The sequence below is a fragment of the Symphalangus syndactylus genome, chromosome 18 (genome assembly GCF_028878055.3).
Source record: "Symphalangus syndactylus isolate Jambi chromosome 18, NHGRI_mSymSyn1-v2.1_pri, whole genome shotgun sequence".
Taxonomy (NCBI): domain Eukaryota; kingdom Metazoa; phylum Chordata; class Mammalia; order Primates; family Hylobatidae; genus Symphalangus; species Symphalangus syndactylus.
The window spans coordinates 70,307,544-70,332,723 of NC_072440.2; the positions used below are offsets into that span (position 1 = coordinate 70,307,544).

Here is a 25,180-nt window from a genome sequence, read left to right on the forward strand (position 1 = left end):
CGCGATCTCGGCTCACTGCAACCTCCGCCTTCCAGGGTTCAGGCGATTCCCCTGCCTCAGCCTCCCGAGCAGCTGGGACTACAGGTGTGCACCACCATGCCCAGCTAATTTTTGGTATTTTAGTAGAGATGGGGTTTCACCATGTTGGCTAGGATGGTCTCGATCTTTTGACCTCATGATCCACCTGCCTCGGCCTCACAAAGTACTGGGATTACAGGCGTGAGCCACCGTGCCCGGCCAATTTTTGAAATTTTTTGTAGAGATGGGGTCTCACTATATTGCTCAGGCTGGTCTCGAATTCCTGGGCTCAAGCGATTCTCCCACCTCAGCCTCCCAAAATGCTGGGTTACAGGTGTTAGCCACTGCACCTGGCCGATATTAGTATCTTGACAGAGGTTGGGTACAGAATTTTGTGGGAGATCAGTGCTGAGGAAGTCAGTTTCTAGAAGGGTCTGGGGGCTTCGTTGGAGTCCTCAGCTGCCACAGCAAACAGCACCCTTAACCTCAACTCACACCAGTGATGCTATGGTGTGCACAAGGAGCATCCACTGGTAACGTCTGGGTCAGAAATGAATCCGTCTACTCACCAGAAAAAATGTCCCTGAAACCAAGGGTAAGTTGATATGATTCCTTCATATGAAAAGACCAGTGCCTGCTTATTTGGGGCTTCCGAGAGAATGACATTCCTCATTGATTCTCATAAATACTTTGGTGCCTAGGAATTGCCTAGGTCAGAGGTTACACTCTGGTAGTTTGGGGTGGGGGTGTGAGGGGTCAAGGCAGCCTGAAGACATAGTTGGTCGGCCTCAACAGCATTTGAAACGATTTTTTTGCTCCAAATCATCATCTAAAAACAATTTTTAAAAATTAGTTGCCAACATTAAAAAAAACATTTTATATGAAAATCCAGATTCCCAACTCCTCTTGAAAAATATGAATATCTAGTAACCTTCCCTGCCTCCCTAAAGCAATAATTGCACAATTGTGTGGAGAGATGACTGGCTTCCTGAGACCAGGGCTCTGGTCTCTCTATTGAATTGTACTCAGCATTCTTGGGAAAAGTCTGGGAAGAAGGCAATAAAGTTTTAAAAGCAATTTGCAATATTTCAAAACCCCTGAGGGGAACCACATACCTTCTTGTGATAAGGTGGCTAAGGCCAACTACCACCTCAAGTGATTCTGCATTAAGCAAATGCTAAGTAGAAGGGCACACTAGTTACCTCACATCAAGTAGGGTCTGGATTAGCAGTGAATTAAACATGTCTTTAGCAGTGATTAAAGATGTCTTTAATCAATAAAACATAGGAAGACAAAAAAAAAACCCAGCCTGTTCATACGTATTGTTTTTTAAAACATGATGCCCACGAGGTCAAATAATTAAACAGTCCTTGCATAGGGAAAGTAGAGACCACAGACTCATATGGGGCCAGCTCACTTTCAATTGGCTGGAGCGAAGGAAGAGTCCCAGAGGGGTGGAGGGTGGGCAGGGGTCCAATCCTGAAGCCTCTTTTCTTGGTCTAGGGTGGCACTCACTCCCATCGTCTGTCTTCCCTTGGGAGCCTGTCATCCCCCAAGCTGCCCAAGTTTCAGAATCTGCAGGGCTCAGAGGCTGCAAGCGCCATCTGGCCACATGGGGGCACCCTGGCTCCACACACTGGATTCCAAGACCCAGCAGGCACTGGCACAGGTGCTGGGGCTGGAGGGAGCGCTCCGTTTCTGCAGCCTGGCTGGTCAGGGGTTGAGGCTCATGGTGCTGGGTACCCCAGCACCTCCCATCCCTGATTCAGGGTCATGCTGCCTAGGGGTTACTCACCCTACTGTTTTTAACAGAGTCTGGTAGGGACTCCTCCCGCCCCAGGGGAGGGATTAACACTAGGAAACCCGGAGATGTCCCTGGAAGGACATGGACTCAGAAGCTGGAGAGAGAACACAGGCTGCCTAACCTTGCTCCAGACAGCTCAGGGCACGGAGGGTACACAGGCTAAACCTATGCTTTGGCTTCCCTACTGAAGGTTTAAAGACTCCTAGAAGCTCTTTTAAGAGAGAAAGAGACAGAGGTAGTAAGAGAAAGATACTAAGAGACAAAGAGTCAGAGGGAGGGAGGAAGAGCAAGAGAACAAGAGAGAAATAAATCAGACCCTGCCTGGTTTGGGACAAATAGAAACCCCAGCGCAGCCCAACAATGTGTAGCAGCGTGACCGGCAGACCTGGGGCTGCAGATGCTGGTTCACACCCTGGCGCGAGCTCTCTGGACTTGAACTGTTACTTTGCGTCTCTGAGCCCCACTCTTCCTCCCTGTAGAATGCAGGTAGCTATACCTGCCTCTGGGGTTCGATGTCTAGAACCAGTGGGATGATATATGCAAATCACCTCTCATAATACCTGGATCCAGGCAGGTACTCACTCGGTATAGGCATAATTCATGCTGACTGATGACAGTAAATAAAGGATTTTTTTTAACGTCATTGGATCATGATACCGTGTGACTTTAGTTTTCTCATGTGTGAAATGGGACCTTTGGGCCATATGACTTCCATGCCTCCTATCAGTCCGAACTGTGTACTATTCTGTAATAAACACACTCTTCACGCAGCCATCTAAACCTTCCATTAGCCGAGTGCTTTCTCCAGCTGCTGACACCCCGTCCCACGATGTGGGGGGAGCTGGAAAGGGACACTGGAGATTCACAGAAGCAGTTGTGATGGTGGTTATGCACTTGGCTCTGCAGTCAGACTGGCTGTTTCCACCCCAGCTTCCCTTTACTAGATGAGTAACTCCGGGCCAACGGCTCCTGGTCACGGTCCCACAGTTCCCCATTTAGAAAAGGAAGGTGATAATACTACCCATGGCAGGGACTTTGGGGGAGGAAATGAGATCCTACCTGTCAAGCACTCAGAACAGTGCCTAGCGCACAGCAAACACTTCCATAAGCACTAGGCATCATCATCACTTAGATTTGTTTAGAAGACTTTCTTGGGTTATATGAAGGTTGTCTGGTCCAAAACCAGAAGAAGGAGGGTATGTTTTCTCTTATTTAATATTATTATTTTTTGAGATGGAGTCTTGCTCTGTCTCCAGGCTGGAGTGCAGTGGAGCAATCTCGGCTCACTGCAATCTCCGACTCCCTGGTTCAAGTGATTCTCCTGCCTCAGCTTCCCAAGTAGCTGGGATTACGGGCACGTGCCACCAAGCCCAGCTAATTTTTTTGGTATTTTTAGTAGAGAGGGGGGGGTTTCACCATGTTGGCCAGGATGGTCTCGAACTCCTGACCTCGTGATCCGCCTGCCTCAGCCTCCCAAAATGCTAGGATTACAGGCGTGAGCCATCACGCCCGCCTGAGGAGGGTATGTTTTCACAGATGCTACAGAAAAAGCAATAGATTGGCAGACAAAAAGAGATGTTCCCTGGGCCAAGCTCTGCCATCAACATTTCCTTCTGCAAACTCAGGTTTCAGTCTGTTCACTGAGAACTCTATTGCTGGGTGGCTGTGGGCAGGTCCCTTCCCCTTTCTGGGTCTCCGCTGCCCCATCTGGACAAGAAACCTGTTGGGACTAGATGATGACCCTAAGGGCCTTCTGGTCCTGGCACCGCATGGCCCTAGATGCCTCCTGGCCTGATGGCCAGGCCCCTGCAGGCCCTTACCTGAGGTACTCATAGAGCCCATACATGGGCAGGAAGTCAATGTCAGACAGGAACATGTAGGGAGTGCTGATGTGCTTCATGGCCACGTTGCGCAGCAGGTTCACGGGGTAGAACTGGCCCTCCTTGTACACGATGTGGTAGCCCACGTTGTGGCGGCTCATAAGCACCTCGGAGCCCTGTGCGTAGCGGAGGAACTGCTGGGCCTCGGCGTCTGACAGGTAGAGGGCCAGGCTGATGGGCCCCTCCCAGTGCTTGCAGATGGCCTCCAGCATCTGGAGCCTGGAAGAGAGAGGGAGGGTGAGCCGCGGGACGCGGGCCATCCATGCATCGTCTGCCCGGCCTGTCTTGGGGCTCTGCCTCCAGTGACACTTGATCAACCAGCTGTGGATCAAATTCCTGCTTTCAACGTGACTCACTCAGTTCCTTTACCTATAAAACAGGCATCAAAACACTTACCTTGCTGGTTCTCGCCTTTTCCTGCTTCTAATTGAACATGCGATATCAACTCATATCCCACTATAAGTCTCAGACTCCTCCTTTCAAAGCCAGGTGGTGAGTATATTAAATGATCTGAAGATTCCCTTCCAGCCCCAAAGTCCTACACTTCTCTCTCCGCAAAGGTATAAAACAGCTCTGCTGATCTCCTAAGGCAGTGACCAGCCAGAGAGGACTTAGACAAACTTACAGGCCACTAAGTTACAAGGAAAGGTAAAATAAACAGTAAACACGAGAGCTACAACTGTAATTACAGATGTGCTGCAAAGTGCCAGGAGCTTCCCAGAATTCTCTCAATCACCTCGAGCACCAGTTGTCACTCTCCCCATTTTCCTGATGGAGGAACGGAGGTGCCGTATATTCAGTCAGCTCTGCCTCTTACACTTAGAGGCCAGACATGTGTAGACAGGTACCCTGATGGGACCTTGGAGTCAGGGAGAAAAGAATAACATTAAAAAAGGGAATATAAAACGATGTGAATGTTGGAAACAAAAGTCTACCTGGGGTGACGCTGTCTGCATCACTTGTCTTCAGAGCCCTTACTACCCCAGGGCGCCAGCCAACTTTGCAAGGCACCTCAGAGATGCTGAGCCAGGGAGAGGGGGATAAACAAGAGCCCACAGAAAAAAAAAAAATAAAAGGTGTGTGTGTGGGGGTTTGCAACAGAGAGGGTGCTGCAAAAACGTCTGAAGATAAATCTATGAAGATATTTTCTTTCAAAGGCGTTAGAAGTGTCTGGTGCATAAAATCTATGGCTAAGAAACAGCAAAAGCCTACTTGACTTGTTTTTCCTTACCCGGCAAGAGGTATGTCATCAGCAGTCTCCTGGTCAGAATGCCCACTTTATTCGGACGATTACCAGGAAATCGATTCCATGCATTTCCATGCTTCTAAACAAAAGGAAATGGGCACACCTATCTCGTTTCAACGGCCTTTTTGATGACTTCCAGAGTTTCCTCTCAGTAATTCTGTGAATTGGCACTGCCCAGATTTGCTTCCTCGTTCAACAGGGAGGAATAAGATATTCAACCAGTGCAAAATGCTCTCCATTTCTCATCCATTACAATGCTTGCTAACCAAATTGACCAGAGCCATTTTTTTTTTTTTTTTTTTTTTTTTTTTGAGACGGAGTCTTGCTCTGTCACCCAGGCTGGAGTGCAGTGGTGTGATCTCAGCTCACTGCAAGCTCCGCCTCCTGGGTTCATGCCATTCTCCTGCCTCAGCCTCCCAAGTAGCTGGGACTACAGGTGTCCACCACCACGCCCCGCTCATTTTTTTCTTTGTATTTTTTAGTAGAGATGGGGTTTCACCCTGTTAGCCAGGATGGTCCCGACCTCCTGACCTTGTGATTTGCCCGCCTCGGCCTCCCGGAGTGCTGGGATTACAGGCGTGAGCCACCGAGCCCGGCCGACCAGAGCCATTTCTTAAAAAGGCACTGCATTCTCCATGACACCCAATTGCACTGAACTTTGTGCTAGGCTTCTGCTGTGAGGGCTTGCCCTCTCCTGGGCTCTGAGGATCTGGAATTTTGAATTATGCCTCCTGCACTTGTTTCACCTTCTGCAAATGTGGGGGACTCTGCGCTTCACGAGAGGGCCATTTGTACAAATCCTCTGAGAATTGGAGAGCAAAAGGCAAGAATAATTTCTAGCATGTAGACATGAGACCTGCTGAAGGAAGTGGGTGGGAGGAGGGAGGTTTGGCTGGGCATGAAGAGAGCACCACTTCTCAGGATTCTCCCACTGGCTTGGTTTTTGCCTCTGTGTCTCAGCTTTCCAAGAAAGGAACCCCTCCCCTGCCCCATGACCTGCCACAGTCCCTCTCCTAAGCTCAGCCAAGAGTTTAGGGTAAGAACAGAGAGGGCAGGAGCAGTGGCTCATGCCTGTAATCCCAGCACTTTGGGAGGCCAAGGCGGGCGTATCATTGAGGTCAGGAATTCAAAACCAGCCTGACCGCATGGTGAAACCCCAACTCTACTAAAAATACAAAAATATTAGCCAGGCGTGGTAGTGAACGCCTGTAGTCCCAGCTACTTGCGAGGCTGAGGCAGAGGAATCGCTTGAACCCGGGGGGTGGAGGTTGCAGTGAGCTGAGATCGCACCATTGCACTCCAGAGTGAGACTCTGTCTCAAAAAAAAAAAAAAAAAAAAAAAAGAATAGAGAAAAAATACTCAAGGTTCTCAGAAGAAAGGTGCTGTGCACGTGAAAAATAAGGTGAGCTTTATAGATAACACAGCTGGATGTTGTTCTGTGGAACCTCCACAAGCGAGACGGAATGGTGACACAACGCACTGCTGCTTCTATGCCCCCCAGCCCCAATCCCTCCAATCTTTAGTCCCTTAGAACCAACTTTTCTGCCAGGACCTGAACAACTGTGACAAACTGAGGTTTCTAATAATGATGGTAATATTTAAAGTGTGATCATGATCTCATCCATCTCCCCCTTTACCTGCTGCTTGTCATGGCTTTGCCACACTGTGGCTATCACATTTAATTCTCATAGTAACTATAACGTTGAGATTGTCATCACCATCTTACAGGCAAGGAAGCTTAAGGGGGTGAAATAACTTCTTTCAAGTCACGCAGTTACAAAGTGAAGGACATAGATTCACATTCGGGTCTACCTCACCCCAAAGCCCGGGTCCAGGTCATTATTTACTATGGATTAGGGTTAGGCTGAGAACAAAGTTCCCAAATATCTTTGCTTCACTGCGTGTTTCCCCAAGTAAGAGTGTGTTCTTCTCCCAGTGTCAAGGCCTCCCCACTCCTTCCCCTCCTCAGTCCCTCTTGGTATCTGTCGCAAAGTTCCACAATCCCCTCGGCCCTCTCCTTGGGTTCTATTTCTGCCTCTCAAACATGTCTTCACCTAATACATGTTTGCTATTTCCAATGCATCAGATATACTGTACAGACAAGGGGCCTTGGCACCTGCATTTCAGCAGCTTTTATTCTAGGGGGGAAAAAAGACAGTCGACAAACCAGAGGTTTCATTAGGGAGGTGATTAGGTCATGAGGGTGGAACTCTCACGAATGAGATTTGTGCCCTTTTACTTTTCCTTTTTTTTTTTTTGAGACTGAGTCTCATTCTGTTGCCCAGGCTGGAGGCAGTGGTGCGATCTCGGCTCACTGCAACCTCCACCTCCCAGGTTCTCTCCCCTCATGTGTTCCCTAAGGGTCGTCCCCGTGCAGTTCTAGCTGATGCCAAGCTCTGTGGCCAGGCTTTTCTTTTGCTGGATGAGTCCATGGAAGAGCTCACCCTAAACCCAGAAGGCCTGTCTCTGTCCCATGCTGGTTCCCACTTCCCCATGGAGACCACCACTGCTTCATCTAGGGAGGGGTGGGCAAAGGCTCAGAAATGTCTGGCAGATCTAGAAACAGGCGGGGGCTACTCCAGAGAGTCCCATTACAGCTGGAAGCCTCACGCAGTCTCTGTAGTCATAAAGGAACAGGTAGGGAGATGGCCAGGTCAGAAACCCAGAAGACCAGGGCTGGAAGGAATTCTAGAGCATCAGTGGGACTAAGCAGCCCAGGCAGTGATCACTCAGTGTCTGCTGGGATGGGGAACTCACACCCACCAAGGCGGACCATTCTAATCTGCTGCACTGCCCGTGAGGCAGGCTGCGTAGCATATCACACAGCTTGCAACTGTAGGTTTTGGGGTCAGACAGGCCTGGATTTGTCCTCTGAGCTGTGTCAGTATTCCTGGGCAAGTGACAGCTCTTTGAGCTTCAATTTCCACACGTGTATTTTGGGGATAATAATGCCCTTGGTAGATTACAAAATAGCTATCAATCATCCCTCTCCCTCTATCCATACCCTCTGGAAATAATCTCCCACGTGAATTCTGGCCACATGACTTGCTTTGGTCCATGGGATGTTAGCAAGTGTGACATGAGCAGAGGTGAGATAATGGGCTTGTGCCTGCTGCCATGTGAACTAACCCTACACCATCTTGCCCTGGTGTTCCCATGGTCCCTGCTGATAGCCAGACAACCCCCCAAAAAGCTACCTAGCTTATGGCAGACCCACGAATGAGCCCAGCAGAGTCTAGCCCACACTGCCAATCCAAACAATCACAAGCTCATTCCAGTTCTTGTACTAAGCTGCTAAGACTCAGGGCAGTTTGTGAAGCAGTTAACATCCAGTTGGATTTGAGGATTAAATGAGATAATGACACAAAGTGTCTGGTGCAAAGCTAGACGTACAGCAGGTACTTGGTATGTAATAGCTGTAATTTCCTCCTTAGGTTCTATTTCTGCCTCTGAAACGTGTCTTCACCTAAGAAATATTTGTTATTTCCAATGCATCAGGTATACTACACAGGCAAGGGTCCTAGGCGCCTTTATTTCAGGAGCTTTTATTCTAGGGGGGAAAAAGACAATTGACAAACCAGAGGTTTCATTAGGGGGGTGATTAGGTCATGAGGGTGGAACTCTCTTGAATGAGATTCGTGCCCATTTTTTGTTTTTGAGACTGAGTCTCACTCTGTTGCCCAGGGTGGAGTGCAGTGGTGCGATCCCGGCTCACTGCAAGCTCCACCTCCCAGGTTCAAATGATTTTCCTGTCTCAGCCTCCCAAGTAGCTGGGACTACAGGCGTGCATCACTACGCCTGGCTAATTTTTATATTTTTGGTAGAGACGGGGTGTCTCCATGTTGGCCAGGCTGGTCTTGAACTCCTAACCTCAGTTGATCCGCCTGTCTTGGCCTCCCAAAGTGCTGGGATTACAGGCATGAGCCACCGCATCCAGACTTCATGCCCTTTTAAGAGGCCCAGGGAGCTAGCTGGCTCCTTCCACCATGTGAAGACACAGTAATGAGGCACTCTCTGTGAGCCAGGAAGTGCACCCTCACCAGACACCAAATCGACCGAAGCCTTGATCTCAGACTTCCAGCCTCCAGCACTGTGATACATACATTTCCATTGTTTATTTATCAAATAATTTTTGGCATTTTGATACAGCAGATAATGAGAAGGATCTGGTGGTGTGAAAAGTCTGGGGGGAAAGCTTTCCAAGAAGAGGGGATGGCCCTCGGGGTAACAATGGGCTCAGCATGTTCCAGCAGGAAGAAACAGGACCAGTGTGGGTGCAGCACAGGACAGTGAGGGGCAGGGGTGAGATGAAGGTGTCAGGGGTTGTACAGATGCCAGGCTGGATGGGCCTTGAAGACCACAGCAGGCAGGTGGGACACTGTTCCATATGTAACAAGAAGTCATCTGAGGGTTTTAATGATGTGACCTGATTTACATTTTTAAAACATCACTCTGCCTGTTACATGGAGAAAAAATTACCTTTCACGCTCTAGAACGGTCAATGCTTTCGAATGTAAGCTTGTTTACAAGATTCTGGTTCAGGTCTGGGGTGGGGCTTGAGAATCTGTATTTCTGACAAGCTCCCAGGCAATGCCGTGTTGCTGGTCCCAGCAGCAGGCTTGAAGCAACGCTGTTCTAAAGAGGGGGGCTCTGTGAGCCCAGCCCATTCTCTCTCCTTTACTCACAGAGAGCAGAGAAGTGACCTGTCATCCCCATGAGGCCCTGCAACTGTAGTCAACACTTAACATCTTTGTCAAAAACACACTAAAGAACTAGGCTCTCCCTGGCCAGGTGTCAGAAGATAGGTGACCCCCTCGTGATCAGCACCCTCTGTCCCTTTGCCATTGGTGTCTTCTGCTGGGAGGGGAGGGAAGGGTGCTGAGCTGCTGAAGGAGAAGCAGATCTCCTGGCTTCACGGCCATGGTTGCAACGTTCATTCTTTCTGAACGGAATTCCAGAGGGAGCTGGGTACGGGAGTGCGAAGGCCGGCTCTCCTAATTCGTTGTGGCATTCACGTAGGGCCTACTTCTGACTCGAAGGTTTACAAACACATCTGAAACGCTTCTTAAATTAAAAATCAATCTAGCAGGCACCAGTCAGCATGCTGCATCATAATCGGAGGTGCTGACAGAGTGCAAGTGGCTGCAGGTATTTCTACCATTCTTCATCAGCCTGCAGTGCCGCTTTATAATTTTTAATTGCGGCCTACTAAGCACCTCTCATTAGGGCTTGGAATCCCTTGGGTTCTCTTGAGATACTGTCCTGATGGTGATACATGTCACAATACAGGAGTGGGTATCGTATGTCTGCTATGCTTGAGCTGTCCATGCTTTGAAGGGAAGACCGCTATGGTTGGTGTTTGCTGCAGATGTGAGTGGGGCCCGGACTTTTTTTTTTTGAGAGTGAGTCTTGCTTTGTCGCCCAGGCTGGAGTGCAGTGGCACGATCTCGGCTCACTGCAAGCTCCGCTGCCCGGGTTCACACCATTCTCCTGCCTCAGCTTCCTGTGTAGCTGGGACTACAGGTGCCCGCCACCACGCCCGGCTAATTTTTTGTATTTTTAGTAGAGATGGGGTTTCACTGTGTTAGCCAGGATGGTCTCCATCTCCTGACCTTGTGATCCGCCCACCTTGGCCTCCCAAAGTGCTGGGATTACAGGCGTGAGCCACCGCGCCCGGCCCCGGACTTTCTTTTAAATGGATTGTGTCAGCAGCCCAGGCCAGAAGGATGGATCCCGCCGGCAATAGAAGGAGGCACTCAGTTTTGTCTGTATTCTCTTCTTGCTAACTAGTGTATACAGAAGGATGGGTTTCAGCAGACAATAATCAGTGAATCTGACATTATCACCATCTCATAGATGAGTAAAGTGAGGCTCAAAAAGGCTAAGTAAGTTGCTCAAACTTACACAGCTAGGAAGTGACACAAGTGTACTTTGAATCCAAATCTTGCTTTTTTTTTTTCTTTTCTACTACACCACTTTATCTCTCCTAAATAACTATCATGTGCACATGCCTTTGTAAGGATGTTCAGATCTAGCCAGTATTCACTGGATGTCAAATATGTGCTCAGGGCTTTTATAGAGGATCTCTTATTTGCTCCTAAACAAGACCCTATGAGGCAAGTAATTTTATCCCTCTTTTATAGAAGGAGGAAACGGAAACCCAAAGATGTTAAGTGACTTGCCCAGAACACAAGCTGAGGATTGAATGAGTTGGTGGGATTTGAACCCGGAGCTATCTGTCCTTCCGTCTAGTGCTTTACCCAATATCACAAATATTAAGATTCTGGTCAACAGTACTGGTGTCATTCTGGGAGCCTCTGAATGTATGTCAGGACTAAGCACTGGCATGCCTTCTCTCATTTGATCTTTCTAACAACCTTAGGGATGAGGATAATGATATAATTATCCCTTTCAGATCACAGATGAAGAAACTGAGGCGTAAAGAAGTTAAGTGATGCACTTTGGGAGGCCGAGGCGGGCAGATCACGAAGTCAAGAGATTGAGACCACGCTGGCCAATATGGTGAAACCCTGTCTCTACTAAAAATACAAAGTTAGCTGGGCGTGGTGGTGAGCACCTGTAGTCCCAGCTATTGGGAGGCTGAGGCAGAAGAATCGCTTGAACCCAGAAGGTGGAGGCTGCAGTGAGCCGAGATTGCATCACTGCACTCTGGCCTGGAGACATAGCAAGACTCTGTCTCAAAAAAAAAAAAAAAAAAAAAGTTAAGCGACTTGTCTAAAAACAAAGTGACAGGGCAACAAAGAACCCACAGTGCCTGACTCCAGGGACCAAGTGTCATTCACTCTTATGCCACTCTTTACTTTGATTAGAAAGTATATCAGATTTCTTTGATAGCCACTGGCCACTAATCTTGACTCAGAATATTTTGCTGATAATCTGAATGCATTATCAGGAGGCCTGAATGCAACCGAGAGCCCGTGATGGTTGGAGAGACGGGCACCTGGCTTTAAGTGAAACCCCCTCACTTGCACGGATTATAGTACCTGAGTTTCAGGTAGCTCACGGGAGGGGCCAGGTGCAGTCAAAAGAGCCCAGTCTAGACCATCATTCAGCACTGATATGGAGTATTCGATTTTCTTTTTACTATAAATGCCATGGAGGAGAAGGAAACACACATGTGAAAAGAGGGACTTGTGTGGTGAGGTGGCTTCCTGATGTGGCTGCTTAGTGGTGGGGAGCCTGGGTGTCCCAACTGAAATCTGAGTGAGAAGCCAAAGGGACTTGAGAATTTTAGGGATGACTCTGGGACACTAGTTGGGTGTCCCTATGGAGCCCCACACAGGATGCCAGATTTGAGCTGGAAGGGCTGGCCAGCTCCCCTGGTTTCCCTGAGGCCCTCTGTGATCCAGCCCTTGCCTACCTGGCCATGTGTATTTGATCTCCTCTTTCTCCCTCCTACACCCTAAGCCCTAATCATACCTCACTATTGTGTTCCCCACTGGGCCTGACTTCCTCTCTGTCCCGTGAACATGCTGCACACTCTACCTCAGGGAGCCCTCCTTCTCTCCTTCTGTGCCTTCTACTGTCAGTTTACCCAGCCTCCAACTCAAGTCAGGTGCTGCCTCCGCTCGGACACATTCCCTGCCTCTTCCTTTCTCCATCTCTGTGGGCTCTCATAGCATCGGTGCACCTCCTGCACGACACTCAGAACTCAACATTCTACTGTAGACCTGTTTACCTGTCAGTGGCAGGCAGAGTTCTATGAGGGCCCCCCAGATTCCCGCCCCGCTGGTGGACATGCCCTGTGTAACTGTCCTCTGGGGTGGGCAGGGCTTGTGAATATCACATTGTGATCATGTGATGTTATAGAAGACTCCGGGGTCATGGGCCAGAGAGATTCTCCTGCTGGCCTTGAAGAAGTGGGCTGCCCTGCAGGGAGGGGGCTGCATGGCTAAGAACTGAGAGTGGCTTCGAGGAGCTGAGGGGGACACCCATCAACAGCCAGCAAGGAAATGGGACCTCCATCCTGGAACTGAATTCTGTTCCAACCCAAATGAGCTTGGATGTGGATGCCAATCCCCAGATGACATCCCAGCCCTGGATAATCGCTGGAGATTTCAGTTCTGAGACCCTGGGCAGAAGGCCCTGCTAACATCTTCGATTCCTGACCCACTTAGTGGCCACAAGGTAACAAAGGTGTACTTTTTAAGCTGCTCAATGCGTGGTACTTTGTCACCTCACAACAGAAAACGAATGGGGTGCCTGAGCCCCACACAGGCTGCATACTCCTTAAAGACAAGGATAGGTCTTTCAACACATATTCACCTCCCCCTTAAGTGCTTGGTGCAGAATGGTGAGCCGTATTTGCTGAATGATCACGTGGATATGGAGATGAGGAAACTGTGGCCCCAAGAAGGGACAGGGCTCGCTGGGGCCTCACAGCAGGTCAAGCATGGACCTGGTACTAGAGCCTCCGTGCTTGTCCCTTGCTCTTTTGTCCCACGCTGCCTTTACCTGTTACCTGCTAGGATCTGCAAGTTCTCTGTGCACGGGAGTCCCAGTGGCCTTTCTCCAAGTTCTTTTGGAGCCTGTGAATCCCCAAGAGACCGCCAGCCCCTGAAGCCATTGAATTATGCATGTGGTCATTTGCTCACAGAGCAAGGAATCCATTTCCCCGAGCCACCCTCAACATGAATTATTCCACGTTGCCTCCAGCGCCAGGTTCCTCTCACTTCCTGGAGCTCTCAGGTGCCTTTATGAAAATGGTTTTGCGTCCAGGTGTTTGTTCTTTCATCAGTTTGTCCATTCTTCAGTCATTCATGACTAATAACACCTGGCATTTATGGAACACGTATTATGTGCCAGGCACTGTTCTTGGCACCATACAGGCATTAGCTCATTTAATCCTTGGAACAATCCCATGGAATCTCACCCATAGGCTGGATAGGCATCTCTGATGTGGCTCAAAAGACAGAATGAGGAATCAAACTTCCTTCCTAATTGTAGGAACTGAGGGGGGATGACACGAGAGGGAGTTGGGGCAAGGGCAGCCACCATGGGCCATGTGTAAATTGAAGCGGAAGCCAGTCAGACAAGGTGGGAAGGGGCACCTGGAATGGCCAGGTATAGAAAAGCCATGTAGCCCCGGCTGAGTGACCTTGGGGCTTCAAATCCATTCACTTCTTGGCAGCCAGAGATGCTTTTAAAAATACATAAATTAAGACAGGTGTGGTGGCTTACACGTGTAATCCAAGCACTTTGGGAGGCTGAGGTGGGAGCATCACGAGGTCAGGAGATCGAGACTATCTAGGCCAACAAGGTGAAACCCCATCTCTACTAAAAATACAAAAAATTAGCTGGGCATGGTGGCGGGTGCCTGTAGTCCCAGCTGCTCGGGAGGCTGAGGCAGAAGAATGGCGTGAACCCGGGAGGCGTGTATTGCTGTTTATGTGACTAGCTCCATATTCTCAGCCCTGGCTACACGTTATAAGCTTAAAACAAAACAATGCCAAGGGCTCTATCCTACAAAGGTCCTTACTTAACTGCTCTGCAAGGGAGCCTGGACGTGAACGTGTTATACAACTCCTGAGGTGATTCAATCTCCCTGGAGAAGGTTGAGAAGCAGTGCGTTGGCCTGTAAGCTACATCAGGGCGGGGCTCATGTCAGTACTGCCTGGAAATGCTTGATGGATGTTTGTTTCATCAATACACATAGAAGGAAAAGAAACAGCGTTGCTTTCCAGCCGCAATTGTGGCTCCAGTCTCCCCACTCTCCCTCTTCCTGAGGTAATTTGAGTAGGGCTCTACTTCTTAAGAATCGATCCTTTCATCTATCTGCAGACAACGATAACATAAGAGCCCTTGGTTTTCGGTGCTGGGGAGGTGGTAGGGATGTGACACAGCTCACCCTTATCAGTACTCTCTTTTTTTCTTTTTTTTTAACACGGAGTCTTGCTCTGTCACCCAGGCTGGAGTGCAGTGGCACGATCTTGGCTCACTGCAACCTCTGCCTCTTGGGTTCAAGCCATTCTCCTGCCTCAGCCTCCCCAGTAGCTGGGATTACAGGCGCACATCACCATGCCCAGCTAATTTTTGTATTTTTAGTAGATATGGGGTTTCACCACGTTGGCCAGGCTGGTCTCGAATTCCTGACCTTGTGATCTGCCTGCCTGGGGGTCCCAAAGTGCTGGGATTACAGGTGTGAGCCACTGCGCCCGGCCCAGGCTTCAATATTCTAAGCCTGTGCACCACCTCTTCCTGCTCCATCCTCCAATTTTAGCATATGCACTGCGGAAGTGAGCACACCCTTCTCCATTCTCTATCCTCCATGCAAAGAGCCACGGTGAGGAGACTGGGGTGGGTGAGGCCGTCTGCCATACCTGTCCATGGACAGCTGAGCAACCAGGGTGACATCCGTGCTGTCTGCCGCAGGCTCATACTCGTAGTGCAGGAAGTACAGGTGGGTGCGGTGGACAGTGAAGCGCTCTCGCCGGAACTCATAGCACAGGTCGTCCTCGTCCAGCTCAGACAGCTGCTTCTGGAGCTGCAGGGTAGGAGAGAGGGCTTGGGCACGTGAAGAAGAGGTCTGAGGGGGCCCATGAGCTTGCCCCTTGAGCCCTGCCCTCCCCTGAGTTTATTACCCATCAGGACGTTGTTGATGGGTCAGACGTACATGGAAGGGATCACCACTTTTATTTCCCTCTGCGACTTAATCTAATTTCAAAAAGGTGATGGTAAAAATCAGATGCCTGGGGACTGGCTGTGGTGGCTCACACCTGTAATGCCAGCACTTTGGGAGGCCGAGGCGAGCAGATCGCTTGAGCCTGAGAGTTCCAGACCAACCTGGGCAATAAGGCAAAACCCCGTCTCTATTGAAAATAGAAAAATTAGCTGGGCATGGAGGTGTGTGGCTGTAGTGCTACTCAGGAGGCTGAGGTGGGAGAATCACCTGAGCCCGGGACATGGAGGCTACAGTGAGCTGAGATGGCACCACTGCACTCCAGCCTAGGCTACAGAGCAAAACCCTGTTTCAAAACAAAAACAAACAAAGAAAAAAACAAAAAAAAAAGAGGATGCCTTTGACACCTGAGACATGAGTCCCCTCTTAGCTAAGCACAAAGGTGGTGCTCACTGAAAAACATATAACCAACAATAAACTCCTTAGAATCAAATGAGAAATGTTTCCCTAGACAACTCAGCATAACAATTTCAAATAACGCGGGAAAACGGGCTGGGCACGGTGGCTCATTCCTGTAATCCCAGCGCTTTGGGAGGCCAAGGCGGGCGGATCACCTGAGGTCAGGAGTTCGAGACCACCCTGGCCAATGTGGAGAAACCCTGTCTTCACAAAAAATACAAAAATTAGCCGGGCATGGTGGCGGACGCCTGTAATCCTACCTACTCAGGAGGCTGAGGCAGGAGAATCTCTTGAACCCGGGAGGCAGAGGTTGCAGTGAGCCCAGATCGCACCACTGCCCTCCAGCCTGGGTGACAGAGTGAGACTCCATCTCAAAAAAAAAAAAAAAAACATCATCATCATAAAATAAATAAAAATAACACAGGAAAACGCCCAAAGAAGAAAATGCTCAAAACTGACAAGGACCTCTGTATGGCCTGACGCTTTTCTCTCCCTAGAGCTACTGATTTCAATCTTTGTACTAGGTCTCGGAAAAAAACAAAACAAAACAAAACTAGCACATTAACAAAACAGAAACTCTTTTCCTTTCATTTCACCTAAGTTTAATCAGAATCTTGGCACTTGTACTTTTTTCTCTTCTCTTTCTTTGAACTCTCTGAAAGTCTTACTTCATTAATCTGCCTGTAGAAGTTGTTTAACTAGCTGTACTTCTCTCTTCCTTCACCAACTTGTGAAAAGAGCAGGCACACCTGCTGACAGGGAGCTAAGGAGATAACATTTCAGATATGCAGAGGCAGATACACAGATGTGCAAATCTGCAGCTGCCCAACAGACACGGTCTCATGTGAACCCCTACCAGGCAGGTATGATGTATGTTTTACAGATGAAGAACTGAAATTAAAAAGTGACACAACTTAGCAAAAAGCTAATCCACAGTGACAAAAATTGGACCAGGGCGTGTGGCGTAGGGGAGTGAGGGGCCTGGGAAGAGACAAGAGAGGATTGGGAAAGACAGAAACCTGTTCTACCATGACTGGAGCGATGGGTACATGGATGTGCACTTTCGTGAAAATTCAACAAACTGTGCACTTAGAATGGGAGGACTTGGCCAGGCACAGTGGCTCACGCCTGTAATCCCAGCACTTTGGGAGGCTGAGGCGGGCGGATCACGAGGTCAGGAGTTCAAGACCAACTTGGCCAAGATGGTGACACCCTGTCTCTACTAAAAATACAAAAAAATAGCCGGACATGGCGGCGGACACCTCTAATCCCAGCTACTCGGGAGGCTGAAGCAGAGAACTTGTTGAACCCAGGGGGCAGAGGTTGCAGTGAGCCAAGATCGTGACACTGCATGCCAGCCTGGGCGACAGAGACTCCGTCTCAAAAAAAAAAAAAAAAAAAAAAAAAAAGAACGGGAGGACTTGTTGGAGGCAATCTGTATTTCCATAACAATCAACTTTTAAAAAATGATAATTTGCCAAAGGTCACAGGAGGGCTGGTTCCATTTTTTTTTTTTTTCTGTTAAATCAGCCTTGTCTATTACACGATAGAATACAGACAAAAGTTTACATGGCAAGGGTTACCAACCTAGCTGAATATCATAGAATGTTTTTCCAAGAAGGTGTACTTTTTTAAATCACCAAATCAACAGTGTAGCAGTCGACAAGAAAATATATTAACTTGCTTCTGTATTGCTTTGTACCTGTTAGGACCATTGCCTTGACAGATTACTTGATGGCGTTATTTCTCAAGATGTGTGCTATGGAAGATGATGGCATTAACTGCTCCAATTCCTTCTCTCTCCCCCACTCTCTGCCACCCCAGATATCCTTGCCCTTTGCAGTGGTGCTTACTAAAGAGGCACAGTTTATTTCTCTAGCCTTGAATAAGGGCTAGAATCATGACATACTTTTGCTAACAAAAAGCAGGGGAAGTAATATTGTCCCAGTCTTGAGGCTAAGACCTCAAGAGAAAGTGTTTCTTGCACCCCTACCATTGCCATGAGAAGATGCCGAGGCTAGCTTGCTGGAAGATGAGACATCTGGAGCAGAGCAGCTCCTCCCCAACTGCCCAAGTCATGAAAGCCAGCCCAGCCCAGCTGCCTCAATAAATAACTACTTATTTTTTTTTGAGACAGAGCCTAGCTCTGTTGCTCAGGCTGGAGTACAGTGACACGATCTCAGCTCACTGCAACCTCTGCATCCTGTGTTCAAGTAATTCTGTGGCTTCAGCCTCCTGAGTAGCTGGGATCACAGGCGCTCACCACCACATCCGGCTACTTTCTGTATTTTTAGTAGAGACAGGGCTTCACCATGTTGGCCAGGCTGGTCTTGAACTTCTGACCTCAGGCAGTCCACCCACCCAACCCTCCCAAAGTGCTGAGATTACAGGCATACGCCACCATGCCAGGCCAATAAATACTTCTTCTTGAAGGCCACTGAGGTCTTACTGGTTTTGAGCAATAGATACTGACAGAGTGCTATTGGTATTTTGTGGGGAGCACTTTCTTATTATGGGGACCTGTCCCACATATTGAAGGACAATCAACCTCCCGAGCTCCTGCCCACCAAATGCTTATAGCATTCTCCAGACAGCCCTGTGGAGCTCCAAATGTACTTGCATATTTCCAAATGCAGCTTGGGAAACTGGCTGAGATCCAATGATCTGTGAGACACTCAGCTATCTCTAAAATTTTTAACTGTTAAAAGGATGCAATTAGGGATATTCAGCTTTTCAAGTCAATTTGCTGTCCTTGCCTATTTGAAGATTCTCACCATGCCAACAGTTTAATATAAGACAAGGACGCTGAAATTCTCATTCCATCTAAGATCTATGACCCCACTGCTTCCTTCTGACCTGTATGATTAAATCCAGATTTCCTTGTTGACAATTATGGGCTGCTCTCTCTGACCCTTCACCCCCACACTCTGCGGCCTCATCACTAGTCTCTGTGCTCCCGAAACCTGCCTTTCCCTCACACCTCCGTGACTTTGTTCCGTGCCATGCTCTTCCCTCTCGGGAACGCCCTCCCTCACTTCACTCCACTCCACTCTCCTCTACCTAAAAAACCTTCCATTTACCTTTCAAGATTCAGGCCAGATGGCACCTGCTCTATGAGACCTCTGCGGATCCTGCTGGGTAGAAGCGATCCGTTTCTTCTCTGCACTCCAAGAGCACTCAATTCGTAACTCCATTAAAGCACTTGTCAACTTGAACAGAAATTATTTAAGGGCAACTTTCCCGGTGAGACTGTGACACTTTACCACTGTCCTGAGCACCGTGCCTGGCTTGTGACAGGTGCTCAATATCATGTGTTGCATGCCTGAAAAATATTTGCTGTATACAAAAAACCTGTAATCACTGTGAAGTTAAGACTATCCTTTCAATTTTCCTTTTGTGTCCTCTAATTATATGCACAGAAGGTGATCAATAAGCCCATTCTTCAGCCCATGATTTGCTTCAATATTTGCATCCAAGGGTCAGTGACGGCTGAAAAGCTTTTGGAAAGCAAACAAGCATGTGCCAAGCTCCACGTAAGGTGTTGGGTATAGGTGATTTCCTCTCCTCCCCAGAGGCCCCGGTGAGTCACTGGCAGCCTCATCCAACAGTTGGGAAGGGTGGAGGTGTCAAACCTGGATCTGTGCCCCTCCACCACCACGCTGCTGCTTCAGGAAAGATGCCTGCTTGGCCTCGTGTGAAGACGCAGATGCAGCGCAGTGGCTAAGGTTACTGGTTCTAACCCACTCTTGCCTGGATCATCTCAGGTAAGCGGGTGAGTGACCTAACCTTTCTGAGCTTCAGGGACCTCAGCTGTAAAATGAGGATGACAATACTCACTACCCCAGAGGGTTATAGAAGGATTCTGAAAGATGCTGCATATAGAGAAAACAGCAGTTGAAGAAAACATTCAACAGATGTCACCTATTATCATAGCGATTATCACAGGAAAGGGAAACACCTGGGCCCCTGAAGAGACCTACGTGGACACTTTCTGTCCTCAAACCTCACCTGAAGGAGACTGTATGGCAAGGGCCTGGTGGGCAGGGATGGCAGGGGCTGGATGAGCCAGGGTGGCCCTTCTGATTCGGGAATATTAGAGAGAGTCCCCCTGGCTTTCTCCTTGACGGCCCGAAATATGCCTATAAACCATAATGTTGCCTCCCGGGAGAAAACGTAACCAACTCTATGCTCCTAAACTCCCTCACCCACACTGCAGAAGAGCACAAGAAATGATCCTCCACTGGAGACTAAACATCTACAAAATCCTGCGCAAGAGCAGGGTTGGCTTTTTTTTTTTCTTTGGTTTTGGTTTCTGTTTTAATATGTTCAGAAGAATGAATGGCTTCCAGTTCAATGAAGAAGACAGTGGAAATGTGTGTGGATGTACGGGTGTGAGCGTGGGTAGGCAAATGTGTATGGAGAAATGGGTCCTTCTTTGATGAGACTTCAGACAAGTAGCTGGTCCTCATCATGTGAAAATGGCCACTAGTAGGTGGAGCCAAGATGGCCGAATAGGAACAGCTCCGGTCTCCAGCTCCCAGCCCCAGCGACACAGAAGACGGGTGATTTCTGCATTTCTGCTTGAGGTACCGGTTTCATCTCACTAGGGAGTGCCTAACAGTGGGTGCAGGACAGTCGGTGAAGCGCACTGTGCGCGAGCCGAAGCAGGGCGAGGCATTGCCTCACTCGGGAAGCGCAAGGGGTCAGGGAGTTCCCTTTCCTAGTCAAAGAAAGGGAAAACAGACGGCACCTGGAATATCGGGTCAGTCCCGTCCTAATACTGCGCTTTTCCAACGGGCCTGGAAAACGGCACACTGGGAGATTGTGTCCCGCACCTGGCTCGGAGGGTCCTATGCCCATGGAGTCTCGCTGATTGCTAGCACAGCAGTCTGAGATCACGCTGCAAGGCGGCAACGAGGCTGGGGGAGGGGCGCCCGCCATTGCCCAGGCTTGCTTAGGTAAACAAAGCAGCCAGGAAGCTCGAACTGGGTGGAGCCCACCACAGCTCAAGGAGGCCCGCCTGCCTCTGTAGGCTCCACCTCTGGGGGCAGGGCACAGACAACCAAAAACTCAGCGAGAACCTCCACAGCCTTAAATGTCCCTGTCTGACTGACAGCTTTGAAGAGAGTAGTGGTTCTCCCAGCACGCAGCTGGAGATCTGAGAACGGACAGACTGCCTCCTAAAGTGGGTCCCTCACCCCTGAGCAGCCTAACTGGGAGGCACCCCCCCAGTGGGACAGACTGACACCTCATTCAACCGGGTACTCCTCTGAGACAAAACTTTCAGAGGAACTATCAGACAGCTGAATTTGTGGTCTCACGAAAATCCGCTGTTCTGCAGCCACCGGTGCTGACACCCAGCCAAACAGGGTCTGGAGTGGACCTCTAGTAAACTCCAACAGACCTGCAGCTGAGGGTCTTGTCTGGTAGAAGGAAAATTAACAAACAGAAAGGACATCCACACCAAAAACCCATCTGTACATCACCATCATCGAAGACAAAAAGTAGACAAAACCACAAAGATGGGGAAAAAACAGACCAAAAAAACTGGAAACTCTAAAAAACAGAGCACCTCTCCTCCTCCAAAGGAACGCAGTTCCTCACCAGCAATGGAACAAAGCTGGATGGAGGATGACTTTGATGAGTTGAGAGAAGAAGGCTTCAGACGATCAAACTACTCTGAGCTACGAGAGGAAATTCAAAACAATAGCAAAGAAGTTAAAAACTTTGAAAAAAAATTAGAAGAATGGATAACTAGAATAACCAATGGAGAGAAGGGCTTAAAGGAGATGATGGAGCTGAAAGCCAAGTTTCGAGAACTACGCGAAGAATGCAGAAGCCTCAGTAGCAGATGCGATCAACTGGAAGAAAGGGTATCGCTGATAGAAGATGAAATGAATGAAATGAAGAGAGAAGGGAAGTTTAGAGAAAAAAGAATAAAAAGAAATGAACAAAGCCTCCAAGAAATTTGGGACTATGTGAAAAGACCAAACCTACGTCTGATTGGTGTACCTGAAAATGATGGGGAGAATGGAACCAAGTTGGAAAACACTCTGCAAGATATTATCCAGGAGAACTTCCCCAATCTAGCAAGGCAGGCCAGCATTCAGACTCAGGAAATACAGAGAACGCCACAAAGATACTCCTCGAGAAGGGCAACTCCAAGACACATAATTGTCAGATTCACCAAAGTGGAAATGAAGGAAAAAATGTTAAGGGCAGCCAGAGAGAAAGGTTGGGTTACCCACAAAGGGAAGCCCATCAGACTAACAGCTGATCTCTCAGCAGAAACTCTACAAGCCAGAAGAGAGTGGGGGCCGATATTCAACATTCTTAAAGAAAAGAATTTTCAACCCAGAATTTCCTATCCCGCCAAACTAAGCTTCATAAGTGAAGGAGAAATAAAATACTTTACAGACAAGCAAACGCTGAGTGATTTTGTCACCACCAGGCCTGCCCTAAAAGAGCTCCTGAAGGAAGCACTAAACATGGAAAGGAACAACCGGTACCAGCCCCTGCAAAAACATGCCAAATTGTAAAGACCATCGAGGCTAGGAAGAAACTATAGCAACTAACGAGCAAAATAACCAACTAACATCATAATGACAGGATCAGATTCACACATAACAATATTCACGTTAAATGTAAATGGGCTAAATGCTCCAATCAAAAGACACAGACTGGCAAACTGGATAAGGAGTCAGGACCCATCAGTGTGCTGTATTCAGGAAACCCATCTCACGTGCAGAGACACACATAGACTCAAAATAAAGGGATGGAGGAAGATCTATCAAGCAACTGGAAAACAAAAAAAGGCAGGGGTTGCAATCCTAGTCTCTGATAAAATAGACTTTAAACCAACAAAGATCAAAAGAGACAAAGAAGGCCATTACATAATGGTAAAGGGATCAATTCAACAAGAAGAGCTAACTATCCTAAATATATATGCACCCAACACAGGAGCACCCAGATTCATAAAGCAAGTCCTCAGTGACCTACAAAGGGACTTAAACTCCCACACAATAATAATGGGAGATTTTAACACCCCACTGTCAGCATTAGACAGATCAACGAGACAGAAAGTTAACAAGGATATCCAGGAATTGAACTCAGCTCTACATAAAGTGGACCTAATAGACATCTACAGAACTCTCCACCCCAAATCAACAGAATATACATTTTTTTCAGCACCACACCACACCTATTCCAAAATTGACCACATAGTTGGAAGTAAAGCTCTTCTCAGCAAATGTAAAAGAACAGAGATTCTAACAAACTGTCTCTCAGACCACAGTGCAATCAAACTAGAACTCAGGATTAAGAAACTCACTCAAAACCGCTCAACTACATGGAAACTGAACAACCTGCTCCTGAATGACTATTGGGTACATAATGAAATGAAGGCAGAAATAAAGATGTTCTTTGAAACCAACGAGAACAAAGACACAACATACCAGAATCTCTGGGACACGTTCAAAGCAGTGTGTAGAGGGAAATTTATAGCACTAAATGCCCACAAGAGAAAGCAGGAAAGATCCAAAATTGACACCCTAACATCACAATTAAAAGAACTAGAAAAGCAAGAGCAAACACATTCAAAAGCTAGCAGAAGGCTAGAAATAACGAAAATCAGAGCAGAACTGAAGGAAATAGAGACACAAAAAACCCTTCAAAAAATTAATGAATCCAGGAGCTGGTTTTTTGAAAAGATCAACAAAATTGATGGACCGCTAGCAAGACTAATAAAGAAGAAAAGAGAGAAGAATCAAATAGATGCAATAAAAAACGAAAAAGGGGATATCACCACCGATCCCACAGAAATACAATCTACCATCAGAGAATACTACAAACACCTCTATGCAAATAAACTAGAAAATCTGGAAGAAATGGATAAATTCCTCGACAAATACACCCTCCCAAGACTAAACCAGGAAGAAGTTGAATCTCTGAATAGACCAATAACAGGTTCTGAAATTGTGGCAATAATCAATAGCTTACCAACCAAAAAGAGTCCAGGACCTGATGGATTCACAGCTGAATTCTACCAGAGGTACAAGGAGGAACTGGTACCATTCCTTCTGAAACTATTCCAATCGATAGAAAAAGAGGGAATCCTCCCTAACACATTTTACGAAGCCAGCATCGTCCTGATACCAAAACCTGGCAGAGACATAACCAAAAAAGAGAATTTCAGACCAATATCCTTGATGAACATTGATGCAAAAATCCTCAATAAAATACTGGCAAACCGAATCCAGCAGCACATCAAAAAGCTTATCCACCATGATCAAGTGGGCTTCATCCCTGGGATGCAAGGCTGGTTCAACATACGCAAATCAATAAATGTAATCCAGCATATAAACAGAACCAAAGACAAAAACCACATGATTATCTCAATAGATGCAGAAAAGGCCTTTGACAAAATTCAACAACCCTTCATGCTAAAAACTCTCAATAAATTAGGTATTGATGGGACGTATCTCAAAATAATAAGAGCTATCTACGACAAACCCACAGCCAATATCATACTGAATGGGCAAAAACTGGAAGCATTCCCTCTGAAAACTGGCACAAGACAGGGATGCCCTCTCTCACCGCTCCTATTCAACATAGTGCTGGAAGTTCTGGCCAGAGCAATCAGGCAGGAGAAGGAAATAAAGGGTATTCAATTAGGAAAAGAGGAAGTCAAATTGTCCCTGTTTGCAGATGACATGATTGTATATCTAGAAAACCCCATTGTCTCAGCCCAAAATCTCCTTAAGCTGATTAGCAACTTCAGCAAAGTCTCAGGATACAAAATTAATGTACAAAAATCACAAGCATTCTTGTACACCAATAACAGACAAACAGAGAGCCAAATCATGAGTGAACTCCCATTCACAATTGCTTCAAAGAGAATAAAATACCTAGGAATCCAACTTACCAGGGATGTGAAGGACCTCTTCAAGGAGAACTACAAACCACTGCTCAATGAAATCAAAGAGGATACAAACAAATGGAAGAACATTCCATGCTCATGGGTTGGAAGAATCAATATCGTGAAAATGGCCATACTGCCCAAGGTAATTTATAGATTCAATGCCATCCCCATCAAGCTACCAATGACTTTCTTCACAGAATTGGAAAAAACTAC

The 25,180-nt window shown here is 47.7% G+C and overlaps 1 protein-coding gene across 6 annotated transcripts in view; it reads right to left on the reverse strand.

The window, feature by feature from the left end:
• The window catches only part of LARGE1 (LARGE xylosyl- and glucuronyltransferase 1), a 641,552-nt gene that overhangs the window by 24,424 nt on the left and 591,948 nt on the right, over positions 1–25,180 (reverse strand). For all 6 annotated transcript variants that reach the window (XM_055254495.2, XM_055254491.2, XM_055254492.2 and 3 more), the window contains 2 exons: positions 15,290–15,453; positions 3,643–3,921 (listed from right to left, as the gene is read on the reverse strand). In XM_055254495.2, the coding sequence (XP_055110470.2) occupies positions 3,643–3,921; positions 15,290–15,453 (443 nt within the window). The remainder of the gene's footprint in view (positions 1–3,642; positions 3,922–15,289; positions 15,454–25,180) is intronic.